This window comes from Balearica regulorum, chromosome 3, assembly GCF_011004875.1.
Source record: "Balearica regulorum gibbericeps isolate bBalReg1 chromosome 3, bBalReg1.pri, whole genome shotgun sequence".
Lineage (NCBI taxonomy): Eukaryota > Metazoa > Chordata > Aves > Gruiformes > Gruidae > Balearica > Balearica regulorum.
The window spans coordinates 7,165,102-7,178,623 of record NC_046186.1 but is presented as its reverse complement, the minus strand read 5'-3'; the positions used below and the strand labels follow the sequence as shown (position 1 = coordinate 7,178,623).

Below are 13,522 nucleotides of genomic sequence, written 5' to 3'. Positions count from 1 at the left end.
TAATGCATCCGCAGCTGCTTGCAGTGCTGATAAAGTTTGTGCTTCCCTGACAAAACACAGTAGAGAGATACTAGGCCTATAAATAAATTCTGATGTGTTTCTAGCCCAAATACCTCATTTTCCACATTTGGAATGAAACCCATGTTCATAAACCTAAGAAACCTCAAAGTTGTAGGTTTTCTGAGAAGTACTGAAAATGGGACAAACACAGATTGACAACATGCCTTTAATCACTGGGCTGTTTGTTGGGTTTTTTTTAAACAAACTGCCACAAGCTTTAACCAACAAGGGTCAATTTTATCTTGAACCTACCTCTGTAACCGTACCCATCTCTTCCCAGAGCCAAACCTCAACTTCACCTCTTCCCTTTCTCACTGCCTGGCGTTGGGTTTCTGTCCGCTGGCCAAGCAGATGCTCGGGCAGGTCTTAGACTGTGACATGATGCCGTATCGCATCTCAGGTGCCATGACACTGAACTCTCCTCTCCTTTCACAGGCTTGAACTCTTCAGTTCCCGATTTTGTCCCCTCTCCCGCGCCACGCACATCCAGTGGCACGGCGGAGCCAGTGGGCTACTACAACGAAACCTCGGCCAACGAGACGGACGGTGCCAGCGGGACCCTCGCGGGCTCCGGCGCTGCCAGCCAGGCACAGAGCTACCGGCACAAGCAGACCAGCCAAGCGCTGGAGAAGCAGCCGTCGCTGGAGATGGCAGGGGGCGAGAAGTCCAGCGTCCCATACAGGCCCCCCCGGCGGGGTCCGCAGAACGTCCACCAGCACTTCGACATCAATGAACACTTGCCATGGATGATCGTCCTGTTCCTGCTGCTGGTCTTAGTGGTTATCGTTGTCTGCAGTGTCAGGAAGAGCTCACGGACTCTGAAGAAAGGACCCAGGCAAGATCCCAGTGCCATTGTGGAAAAAGCTATTATGAAAAAGTCCACCACCCCCACGCAGAACAGGGAGAAGTGGATCTATTACTGCAACGGGCATGGTGAGCAGTAGCGACCGGGGGCTGCAGGCGGTGGTGTCTTCTGTGCCATCCTGTGCGGTGGTTTGGAGGGGCTGCCCCCATGTCCAGTGTCTGGTTTCTTTTTTTTTTTTTTTTGACTTGCTGGGTCTTGTAGCAAGAACAAAGCCCATATATTTGTTCTTCAGATGTTTTTTTGTCCTTGGCTTCTCCCCATCCCTGTTCCCATGGTGTGTCCCTGCTCCTGAAGGAAGAGTTAATGGAGGGAAGGTCACCCCAGCTCCTCCCCTTCTCCCCACCCATCCTTGGTAGAAGAATCTTGGATGAAGGGGTTCCTTTTTTTTTTTATATTTTTCTTCCACTTCTGTTTCATTCTGTTTTCTCTGTGACTCAGACATGGGTCTGGTTGTCTTTTGTATCGTCCTTTTCCCCTCATCCTGTCTGTTTTTGGAAGGCTGAGTCATCCCTTACCACTTGGCAGCACCTCAATTTCAGGTTCTTAGCCCTAAATCCTGACCGCTGGCTTGTGTCCCCAGCCCTTCACCCACGCTGGAGCCAGGAAGATTGTCCTTAAAGGTTGTGTTGTGGAGGCGTACAGCTCCGTGAGTGTCAGTGAGGTCTTCGTGGAGGCTCTGCTTCATAGTGTTTTCCATGCTTTTGGTGGATGACTTGCTGTCAACTTTTTGATGAGACTTTAAAGATGACTCGTTGTGGTCATTAAACTGAAATTTGTAAAATTCAGTGATAACAGTGGCATGAATGTGAGCACCAAGCAGCCACGATCTCCCTAGTAGGATGCATAGTTCTTCTGCAACACTACGGTGTCAACTTTGACCCCCCCCCCTTGTCCTGTGCAGACAGACAGCACTGATTAGTCCTTACTTTGAGTTGAGGTTGCTCAATCTTAAACATCTGTTCACAGTTAACCTTTAGAAAAGCACATTTAACAAGGGCGGGGGGGGGGGGGGCAAACAAAGAATGGATTGAAAAAAGATTGGAAGGTTTAAGAGCGATCAGTGCTTCATGAAAGTCATCCTTGAATGCTTAAGTACAAAGCAAAGAAGGCTTTGAGTAGGGCGTCTTCTGTCATGTATTCTCTTCTCCTTCCTGCTGATTAATAGACCTACACTTTGTTTGCCTTCGTTAATGCATTTATAGAACCAGTAAGGTCTTGCTGGAATTAGTTCTGTGCCTTCTCTTGGGTTTATACTGCTTACTGGTTTCCTTTTAACTCCTTTGAATTCTTGGGCTGCAGTTTCTTGAGCTTTTTTTTTTTCCTCTTTGCAATAACTTTTTCCAGTAACCCTTGCACTCCATTGTTCCTAAAATCTGTGGTACCCAAAGCATTGTCCTTGGGGTGATGGTGAGTGATCTGCAGTGGGGTTGCAGAACCACATTAAACATCTTTATTTGTGGACACTACCAGAAATACTACATGGCTTTGGCCATGGTTCATTGGCTAAAAGTGTCTGGTTGTTACTAACTTGTAGTAACCTTTTTTTTCCCTATGACCTGAATCACCAGTTGGTTGAATTTCTCACTTTCCTATTTTTTGGAGCGGCGAGTATGGTTATCTTAGAGCAGGGGCTGAATTTGAACAGGCTGAGGAGTGATGGAGTGCTGGGACTAGACCAAGTTGCTCTAAGCAGGTGCAGCTCTGGTTTCTAACCTGGCGTTTCAGACCCCATGCCGAAATGCCTGCGCTGCAGCTGGCCCTTCTCCTGGAGGCCATGTTAGAGCTGCCTTTGCAGACAGTGCTGTGCACTTGGTCACCAAGCGTGGTTGAGGTTAAAGAAACCGTGCAGATAAGAGGAGGTGATACGTGGTGAGTAACAAGGCTATGTTAGCCCATTTAGGTATAACCCCACCTCCTAGATCTTGTCATCCTTTGAGGGACAGCATCATTCACGGGTCATCCTGTGCTTCCCAGGGTGAGTTCTTCCAGTCTTCTCTGTCGGCCTTGAACAGCTGAATTCAGCTAGTGCATCGAATCTGCTTGCTAAGCTGGATGTAACAGCAAAACCCACGCTTAGCTGATAAACTGGCCCAGTACCTGATCAAGCTGCTGAGGTCTGGAAGTGAATTGCCGCGTTACTCTGAGCTCCTGGCTGGGCGGTTTTGCACATCCCTTCCTGTCATTCTTGCAATAGTCACGCTGGTTCCGTGTTGGCGTGGATGGCTTCATGAATTCCTCCTGCCGCTGAATGTCCTCAGTTGAACTTTGTGCAACGAAGGCAGACAGACGAGCACAAACAGACGCACGCTTTGTCTTGCTTTTAGTCCTGCTCTGGTGTTGCCTCAGTCGTGTTGCGTTAGCTGGAAGGGCCTTGCTCATTACTTGATGGTGGTGCTCTGTTGTGTCAGATATGGAAATTGTTCTCCTCTGCAGTGGTGTATAAATCCCTCTTTGGTTGTGCTATTGAAATGTCTGGCTCTTAAGACTGTTTACTTGAAACAAGAGAAGATGTAGTGCCATAGAGGAACTGACCTTTTATTTTATAACTGGCCATACAGCTGAGACATACTGCAGAGCTGCAGCATCATGGCTTAGCTTTCCGCTGCTCCAGCACTGTTTGTACCCAAATCGTGCTTCCTCCTGAAGCAGCATTTCAGCAAGGGTGAATATAGCCAAGAACAAACTTCGGACTATTGCAGCAAGGGAATCTTTCCCCTCCCATGCTGCTAGCGCAGATCCCTCCGTGGTAGACAACCAGAGCAAAGCCTCCATACGTGTGAGGACCACAGCTGCTCCCAGGTCTTCAGGTGCCAGCCTGGTTTGTGGTTGCGCTAGGGGTGTGGAGGGCAAGCAATTAGGTTTAAATCATCTTCTGGGGCTGGGGGTGAAGCCCTGGGGTCTGGTGCCGGCAGTGTGCCGACATCTGTATGACCTCCCCACCTGAACATTGGGTGCTTATGCCAACAAGGAGTTGGGGCGTGTTTATTGCTGGGCGAAGCCTGTGTACGTAGCTGTTGCGCACGCTCTCCCCCGGCTTCCTCCTAGTTTACCATCTCCTCCCTCCTAATCCTCTCAGTAAACAGCTTTAACCTTTGAAAGGGAAGACCAGGTCCAACATGGGTGCTGCAGCCTCTGCTCGGAGGAGCCATGCTTGGGCGACTGCCCTTGCACCAGTGCCCTGTGCTCCTCCCGTAGCGCTGGATGGGAGCACAGCTGGTGTCCAAGGCTTTGCCCATTTGGAGGATTTTATTACCGATTTTTATTACAGATTTCTTTAAGCATATCAGTTCTGGGTGAAGCATGGTCAGGGTGGCACCAGCGCTGTTCATTGCTGGAACAAAGACATCTCTGTGATTGGGCTTCTTCCCAAAAGAGGAGGATTTTAGGATGGAAGCAGTGGCTCAACTCTTGCCCGGTTCCTGGTGGCACTTGATATATTGAATTGCTTAAACAGTTGAGATACATTTGCCATCCTGAGCAGCAGTTGTTGTCACGGGGCATTTTGCTTGTCCTCATCTTCCCGTGAGCCCTGTGCTCTCTCTGGTCATAATATGTGCCTTAAATAACAACCCAAACCTAAAAATAGGAGTAGCTTGGGAGGCTGGTGTTAAAACAAGACCTGTCTCCTTAACGTGGACGTGTTCCAGCCAAGATGGCAAATGCCGATAATTCTCACTGGATTAAATGGTTCAGAGGTCTGGGAAGAGCTTGCGATGACTAATGGCCTGAGTTAGCAGCCAGCCTACCCCCATGTCTGTCCCCGTGTCCGTCCCCACACAGGGGCTGTCCCCAAAGACCCCAGGTCTCGTCTGTGCAGGATCTTGAGGGTGGAGCAGCATCAATGGTGCAGTTGTGGTTGGAGAAGCTGGACCTCTTGCTGCTTCAGCTGGCTCTTTCTAGCCCTGCAGGTGGGAATCCAAAGGAGAAAAGCAGTTTGGCAGAGATTTCCAAAGAAATTATAAGTGGGGTGCCTTAACGGTACTGGGATGGTAGCGCTCTGTGGTTTTAACCCTTGTATGACTACTTACTTTTAGAAGATCAAGAACAGCCTACACACTGGAGACACTTTCTTCTAATTAATCCCTTTGTTTTAGCAAATACTCATTTCTTCAGCTGTTTCCAAAGGCAAGGAATTGAGGTTGTAATAAAAGTGGAGACTAGAAGCCTGTCTCTTGAATGTCTTGGAAATGCCAAATTTGGCATCAGTCTGTGCAAAACATGAAGATGGGCCTGAAATCACCTTGTAGAAATTGCTAATGGTGTTGCCTGCCTTTGACTTGCACCCATTGAATAGCAGATGAAGAAAGGCAAGAGACTCTGTAAAATGTTAAATTTGGGGGTAAAACCTCTTGTGTATAGAAGAAGCTGCTTGATGTGATGTGCCAAGAGGCAAGAAGAGAATTTGGTGAGGTGGTTTTTTTTTTTTTGGGGTTTTTTTTTTTTTTGAGTTGAAAGACTGAAGAACAGATCTTGGCAGCGCTGGCCTGGCATGAGATGCCACTTCCCTTTTATTTTTCCTCAAGTCTGGTAATTGCACATTATTGCAGTGGGTGGTAAGAGTAAAGCCAGGAAGCCTCTGGTTAAATAATCAGAGAAATAAACTGTTCTGCAAAAGCTGTTTGCAGCCAAGATGGAGCTGAGGCTTGACTGCAGGTGGAAAAGCATGTACTCAAAATGGCTCAGGATCGAAAGCAGAGTGGGGAGTTGATGTTGGAAAGATGGGGAGTGGCAGGATTTGGGAATCTTGGTTGCTCAACTGTCGGGATGTCCAGTTGTCATCACGTTGGGAGCCAGGATCATCTTGTTTGGCAATTCATAGGGAATAGTCCCTGGCTTGCAGCTTGGTTGCTGTAGGATCAGTGCTAGACTTGGGCTTAGTCTACTCCAAAGGAAGTCGGTGAGGGTGTTGAAGAGGGACCAGAAGGCCCTGTGCCATGGAGAGCCTGGCCATGGAGAACCACTGCAGCTCAGAAGCCTCCCCACGTGAATATAACCAATGTGTGTGTTGGCAATGTGCCTCGGGACATCTCGGGTCATTGCAGACTTGTCCTCACGTGGAATCAGATATTTATGGTTAGTGTTGGAAGATGCTTATCAGAGTGAAATTGCTTGATTCTTTTTCTTTTAAAGAGACAGCAGATTGACTAAAAAAACCCCACACATAACCATAATCTTTTCTATAGCTCCATCACCTAATGAAGGGAAGCAAGTGCATGGAAACAGCCCAGCAGTGGATATTCTTCCTCAAGCCTGGGGTCATTCCCTACTCAACTGCTACCCTAAATAAGGAAACCCAGCTGCAGGGATGGCATTCGCAGGTCTACAGGGTGACTACCTGGCACTGGGTGCTACTGTAGGATCCCTCCTTAGTGCTTGTATGGGTAAATGAGGTGAAAACCACATATTTGGTTTGGGTTTTTTTGTAGGGTTAGTTTTCCCTTTGATCAGCTCCTGAACTGGTCATGGCTGGGAGGCAGGGCGAGGATGAGGAGCTGCTGTGGAGACGCACGGGGAGGAACGATGGGGTTAAAAGCTTCACCAGTCTCAGACTGTGGTGGCCTCAGGGTTTTGTGCCCACACCAGAGGTAGGGCAGAGATAGGCAGCAGCATCTCACAAGGGCAGGTGTGCCCATTGCTGCTAACGTAATTCAGTAACTGGGTTACGCCTGGAGAGGAGCAGCCCTGGGCTTGTCTGCAAACCCTAATACAACTCTGGCAGGCAGAGCATGAGATGTGGGATTCATGTCTGTCTACCTGCCAAAACAGAGAGGCAGAAGGTGGTGGCGTTTCTGGGGTTTTTTGGGTTTGTTTTTTTCCAAAGCAGTCTCTCTTCTCGCATCTGCAGCGTACTGATGTGCAGATGAGTGCTGGTCCTCTAATGTCAGCCTGTCCACCTCTACAAAGTGAGACCCAGGCAGAAAGGGAGCTTGTTAAATTGGAAGGGGCACGTACGTCCTGGGCACCATGAGGAATATGGGTGCTGTGGTACTGCTAAGCCGTAGAACAGGAATGCTTCCTCACTGGAGCTTGTTGGGCGGCGTGGGAGGTCTGTGTTTCACACTGTTTGCTCCAACACGGGCGCCATGTTCCGCTTTGAGTGGGATGAATCAACTCTTAGTGCAGACCTCTGTCACGGGAGCTTTGGGGTGACATCTGATGTGTTTGAAACAGCATCTTCCTCAAACTACTTGACCTAAAGCTTTGCTCAGGTTTGCCCCAAACTCATCCTTGACCTTTTGGGAAGCTGTGTGGTTTCCAAAGGGCATATGCGGGAGCTGATGAAGGCTTCATTACGAAAGGGAACCTTGGAAAACACAAACGAGGGAGGCTGCTGCTTTCTTTAGAGAGGAGAAAACCTAATCATATGCAGGTTTATCATATCTTGCTCCTCAGCAGGCCTGAAGACTGGTGCTTGATCACTTTTGATGTGTGTTGCTACAAAAACAAAATAAAAAACCACCACCAAACTCTCCCATGGTCAAGCTTCCTGGGTGGCCCCTGGATTAATTTAATAAGGGATCGGGATTTGTGCCTGCCTGTTAAGGTGTAGGGCCGAGCGTTGGAGGCAGGGCAGCGCTGCGGGGAGAGGAGGGTTGTTCTTGTAGAAAAACACACCGAGCTCAGTTGGTTGATTTTTATTTTTATTTTTTCTGCCAAGAACCTGGCACCAGTTTCTGCACCGGGAGGGCTGTGATTTCTCACGTTGGTGAGGCTCTCACATATAACTCCTTGAATAACAAGGCAGATGATTATTTTTTCTCGCTTTCCAAGGCTTCATTCCGGGGGGGGGTGGGGGGGAAATGCAGGAGGCAAATTTAATCCTTGGGTTGGCATCTGCGGGTGTCTGGATATTTATATGGCTCTGGCCGCAGCAGTGTGCTTGCTCAGAGTTACCAGCTGTCCAAGAGGGTTATAATGAAGATTAACTCTGTGAAAGCCATTTAAAATTTAATAATTACATAAAATACTTACGCTGGCCGTTTCCTTTTAAACCAAAGGAAGAGCAAGTCCACTCTGCAGGTCCCCAATGCCGGCGTAGGGAGACACGCAGGGACAGCATCCCGTGGTGGTGGGCAGGAGCTCACGTGGGTCCTGGGAGGGCTGGACCAAAGGAGCTGTTACAGATGTGACTTCAAGGTAGCGTGTGGTGGGAAGGGAGGTCTTGTCTTGTGCTGACCCCCAAGTTCCTGGGTCCAAAATATGTTTGTAACTGCATGTGGCTTATCGCAGACCTTCCTTGACTGCTTGGTTTGGTTATTTTCCAGAGAGCGTGTGGGAAGTGTTTGTCAGGAGTCTGTTTCCTGCCCTGCAAGATTTTGGTTTTTTCCTAAAGAAAACCCCAAAGATTGCCATTTAATGGTTTGTTGCCCAAACAGCACTTGCTGATGATGTGAATCACTGGCTCCTGGGAGGGTCTGTTACCAGCACTACTCTCCATGGGAAAATTAGCAAATCACTAACAAGTCTTTCTAAGTGTGTCCTTTCCTCCTGCCTGGACAAAGGCTCTTGTTAGAATCATGGAATGGGTTGGGTTGGAAGGCACCTTTTAAAGATCATCTAGTCCAACCTTCCTGCCATGGACAGGGACACCCTCCACTAGACCAGGTTGCCCAAAGCCCCATCCAACCTGGCCTTGAACACTGCCAGGGATGGGGCATCCACAGCTTCTCTGGGCAACCTGTGCCAGTGCCTCACCACCCTCACAAGGAAGAATTTCTTCCCTGTGTCCAATCTAAATCTGCCCTCTTTCAGTTTGAAACTGTTGTCCCTTGTCCTGTTGCTACAGGCCCTGGTAAAAAGTGTCTCAACATCTTTCTTATAAGGCCCCTTCAGGTACTGGAAGGCTGCTGTAAGGTCTCCCCGGAGTCTTCTCTTCTCCAGGCTGAACAACCCCAACTCTCTCAGCCTGTCCTCATAGGAGAGGTGCTCCAGCCCTCTGATCATCTTCATGGCCTCCTCTGGACTTGCTCCAACAGCTCCATGTCTGTCTTGTACTGGGGCCCCCAGAGCTGGACGCAGTACTGCAGGTGGGGTCTCACCAGAGCAGAGTAGAGGGGCAGGATCACCTCCCTCGACCTGCTGGTCACACTGGTTTTGATGCAGCCCAGGACACGGTTGGCTTTCTGGGCTGCAAGTGCACGCTGCCGGCTCATGTTGAGCTTCTCATCCACGAACACCCCCAAGTCCTTCTCCTCAGGGCTGCTCTCAATCCCTTCATCCCCCAGCCTGTGCTGATACTGGTGATTTCCCCAACGCAGGTGCAGGATCTTTTGCATCTTCCGAACCTCCTCATTTAGGACCCGAAATATATTTGAGGTGGAGAGGGAATTGAGTTTCCAATAACCTTCCTTTTTTGATGGAGGTTGGTGAAATGTTCACGTTTTGGAAAGGTATTTATGTTGAGTATTTGGGATTTCTAAGTCCTGATCTGGCCGAGCCATGGTGTCTTGTCAACTGGAGCTTGGATGTGCCGCATCGTGGCTCGCTTCTGTGCGCAGGCTCCCTGCGTGTGCTCAGAGGTAAAAATAGGCTGCTGTGGCTGTGTGTCGCATGAGTCAGGAGGATATTTGGAGGAGGTAGGTGGGCTGAGCTCAGGAACAGAGCTGGGTTTGCAGTGATTCAGAGCTTTTATCTGAATGTAGGGGAGGGTTGCATCACCGCATTTCTGTCTGACTTGTGTGTGCCCTTGGGCTGTGCTCTCCACCTGTGATGCTTCATCCTCGAGGTCTATGCAAGTGTTGAAATCCAGACAGCCCGTCACGGTCAGGATTTATCACTGCATGTGGTCTACAAATTAATATTGTCCATCTCTGGTACCTGTGTGTAGGTAGGTGGTGGAAGCTCCAGGAACTCCAGCTCAGATTGGTACTGGGATGGTGGAGGTCAGTTCCCACAGGTCTCCTGGATGGACCAGTGGGACCTGTCCCTGCTGATGAAGAACTGGAGCATGGAGCTCCTGAAATCCGGCCTTTCTGAAAATGTGTGAAGCCGGTTCTGGAACCCTGGGCACATGAGCAGCTCACTAGATGAAACCGTGTGTGCCACAGGTACTGGAGGATCTCCTGAGCTTCGCTTCCCAGCTGTATAAGACTTGAACTGATGTTGTGTTAATACTTTTCTCTGTGCTATGTCCCTTCATTATTAGTGGGATGGGAGGACACGTGGGTTGGGAGGGCCTGTAGACTTGAGCATGAGATTTCCCCTTAAGGGCGGCAGCTTCTCAATGAGCACTCTTCTGAAAAATACCAAGTGATGTGTGGCTTGAGCTCCAAAAATGAAAATAATGACAGCTTTTTGTTTGTGAGAGGGTGGGGAGAGGAAGGAACTGAAGCTCCTCTGTGGTTAGGCTGTGGTTAGACTTTACTGTGTCTGCTGCCAGGTGCTCAGGTGTAGCCTTCTGGTGGGGTAGATCTTCTGCTCCTCTTGAGTTTGCTTGAAGAAGTCATGGCAGAGAAGAGAAATGGTCTCTTGTAGGTGTTGTATGTAAGCGTGGCAGCACTGCTGGTCATGGCCCTGCACCGCACTGGCCTCTTGCCCTGCCTGGGGCCAAACAACTGCTGAAGAACTGGGTGCGTGTCCAGCCTGTAAATAGCAGGGCTACAGGAAATGAGAGAGGCTTGTCCACAGCAAGCTCAAGAGAGTCATTAAAGCTCAGCCAAGTCCTATGCACTTGTGTGAAGACCACGTTGGTGACGTTTATGAGTGGAAGGAGTGATTGTTTTGTCTACGCCAAACTGTACTGCAGTGAGGTGGGAGACATCTGAAGGAGCTAGAAATGGGTGGGGGAGAATCTTGAACCAGATTCAAAATAAGCAAATGGAAGTCACTGAACTAAACTGAAATGGTGTTTATGGGGAAGATTGGGACAGAGGTGAGCAGTGTGCTTGGAGGAGAAAGACTTGTCTGTAGACCTGTGCTGCCTCTCCAGGATGGTCCTCCCTTCAGCTCAGCATCTCTGCAGATGAGCTGGAGGTGTATTCAGCAGTGCTGTTTGCTTGTGCCGTTCTGCAGGCGTCTGTGTCTGGACTTGTCTCCATTTGTCTCAGTTTGCTCTGGCTGTAGACGTGTCTGGTTGCACTCGTTCCCATGCGTGTACATCCACCCTCGGGCTTTGCATTTGCCTGTGCACAATGTGTTGGCCGTGTCCTGGCTGGAAGGGGAGTTCTTCATTCCTCTGAGGTTATCGCCACCTTAAAATATTAGGTGGTTATATCACAACGTTTAGAGAATTGCATTGTTTGGATAATGGCAACTGAAGTGCCACCTGCCCAGGTACCGAAGACACACGTGGATGTCCTGGATCCTTCAGATGCTGTTGTTGCCTGCTCTGGGTTGGCCGTGGCACACGCAGCTCTGCTGGATGCAGCCGTGGGGGTTTCACAGCAAGGGCTCCTCTAACTCCAGTGTCAGAGGCAAACAAAGCTGGGTGATAAATGGCGATGGTCCCTGATGGTGATGATGGAGATGGTGGTGGTGCCTCCTGCTTTAGCAGCAGGGTGGTGACAGCTCCCCCAGGCTGTTCCCATGGCCTGTGTTAAAAAAGAAGGCAGGCTTGGGCTGTTCTCTGGTATTTGCAAGCTCAGAGCAGCTTTAGCATGGCACCGACGTGGCTGTGACCGGCCTTGTGTGGGAAGTGTGAAACGCGTGGATTGAAGCACCGTCCCTGCTGAGCTTGGCCGTTTTACTTGGGACTGCTGGGGTCTGGCGGCTTTGAGCACCATCTCCAGCCTCGACACGCAGATGAGCATGGTGGGAGAAGGTCCACATAGTTCGGTGGGTGGAGAGGACTCAGGACCTAAGGTGGACATGGGTTTTTTGCTCTGCGCCCTGGTGGGCACTGTCCCATCCCAGTGGGATGCTCCAGCACTATTAGTGCTCCACAGAGTAACTTGTAGGGCTTCTGGAAATACGGAAATAATAGGACTGTAAGCTTATTATAAGCATTAACATTTTATTTTAGTTTTGAACAAGTGAATTAAGTTACTGTAAATGGCTTGAGCAGTAGTACTTGGCAGCGTGCAGCCGCAACTTGTCATGTAATGGTTTTAATCTTATTTTTCAAGACCAGAGCGAGCAATGGTTTTTCTAACTGACTGGAGCCAAATCTGCGCTCATGTCTGTGTCTCCTCCATATCTCTCTGGGGTTTTGTTTGCACAATATTGTAGTGGATGTAGCAAACATATGGGGCTTAAATTCATTTAATAGTTGCAAGAAAATGAGTTTAAGGTTCTTATAGTATTAAGGTAGACGTTTCCAAATTCGTTTTTAATGGAACATTTGTCCTCCAAAGATTATTATGCACCATTAAATCCTCTGCTGCGTTGTGCGTTCTCGTTCCCTGGGATAATATTGCCCAGGGACATAAACATGTTTATGGGGCCACTTTATTGAACGGTGAGATTAAATATACTAAATGTGAAAATGTCAGTAGGAGCATGAGCGCTTTGTGTCGTAAATCTTGTGTGAGAACATCAGGATGTAAATGTCGTGCCACTGCGTGAAACTGGTGCAAAGCAAGTTGCGACCAGCTGAAAACGTTTCTCACCAGTACAGCGGCTGTAAATACTGGCATTTATCAGTGGTAAATATGTAGGTGGGAGCAGGTAGTATATGAGTTTTTCCTTCCCTGGGAGTAGTAGATGTGTTATGTGGGGGGGGCCATAAACCAGCAAATTATTTTTTAATGCTGCTGTATGACGTGCGTGGGAGTGGGTGTGGGCAAAGCTCCCACCCAGCTGTAACGCTTTGTCTCACCGCAGGGCAGCGCTGTAGGGGGAACCCAGCTCTGCTCATTTTATATATAAAATGGGCAGCATTTTATTTTTTATATATGTAAAATGGGCAGCATTATCTATATAACTATATATCGCTCAACCCAAAGGGGAAAAAAAATATCCCTGAATATGATGGTAGAAAAAGCTCTGAGATAACTTACGCACTGAGATATATCTCTGTAGAGATATATAATGGGCAGCACCAAACCTGCTCGTCCCTCTTTGCATCACTGTTGTTACCTCGATGCACAAACCTTGCAGAGCTTTTTCTACCCTCAAATTTAGGGATTATTATTTTATTCCTGGGTTGAGTGATAAAATTAAGCGTCAGCTGCAGAAACCTAGTGCTTTGCTGGTTTTATGCCAAAACTAGTTGAATTTGCTGGTTTAAAGGATCTGGCTCCAAACCTGAGTTGGCTTTTGGGCTTCTTACCAGCGCAGATGTGTGGTATCCGAAGGCGCAGGGCTTGGCTGCCGGCATATCTGGGCTGCGTGTCCTTCCTGCGTGGGATTGACGGCCAGCCCGGAGGGATGCTAAGGCATCCAGGGAGAGGAATTTGTTTTTGGCTGACTAGCGGGAGGAGTTAACAAGACCAGGCTTAATTCCTGCTACCCTGTTGAAATGTGATGGGCAATAGCGTGTATTTATGTGCCTCAGGTAATTAGCCCCATCATAATTCTCAATAGCGTATTTGCAGCCTTTTCTTGTTCCTGAATGCTGGGGAACATTTTCTTTGTCTTGGGCTTATTTTGAATAATGAAGAAGGTTTTGTTTGGGGGTTCCCCCCCCCCGAATCTCTCTGTATTTAAAATCAAGCCCTG

General features: G+C 48.7%; 1 protein-coding gene across 2 annotated transcripts in view; it reads left to right on the top strand.

Moving 5' to 3' along the window:
• TNFRSF21 (TNF receptor superfamily member 21) overlaps positions 1 to 13,522 on the top strand; it is a 34,760-nt gene that overhangs the window by 7,916 nt on the left and 13,322 nt on the right. For both annotated transcript variants that reach the window (XM_075750478.1, XM_075750477.1), the window contains exon 3: positions 496 to 993. In XM_075750478.1, the coding sequence (XP_075606593.1) occupies positions 496 to 993 (498 nt within the window). The remainder of the gene's footprint in view (positions 1 to 495; positions 994 to 13,522) is intronic.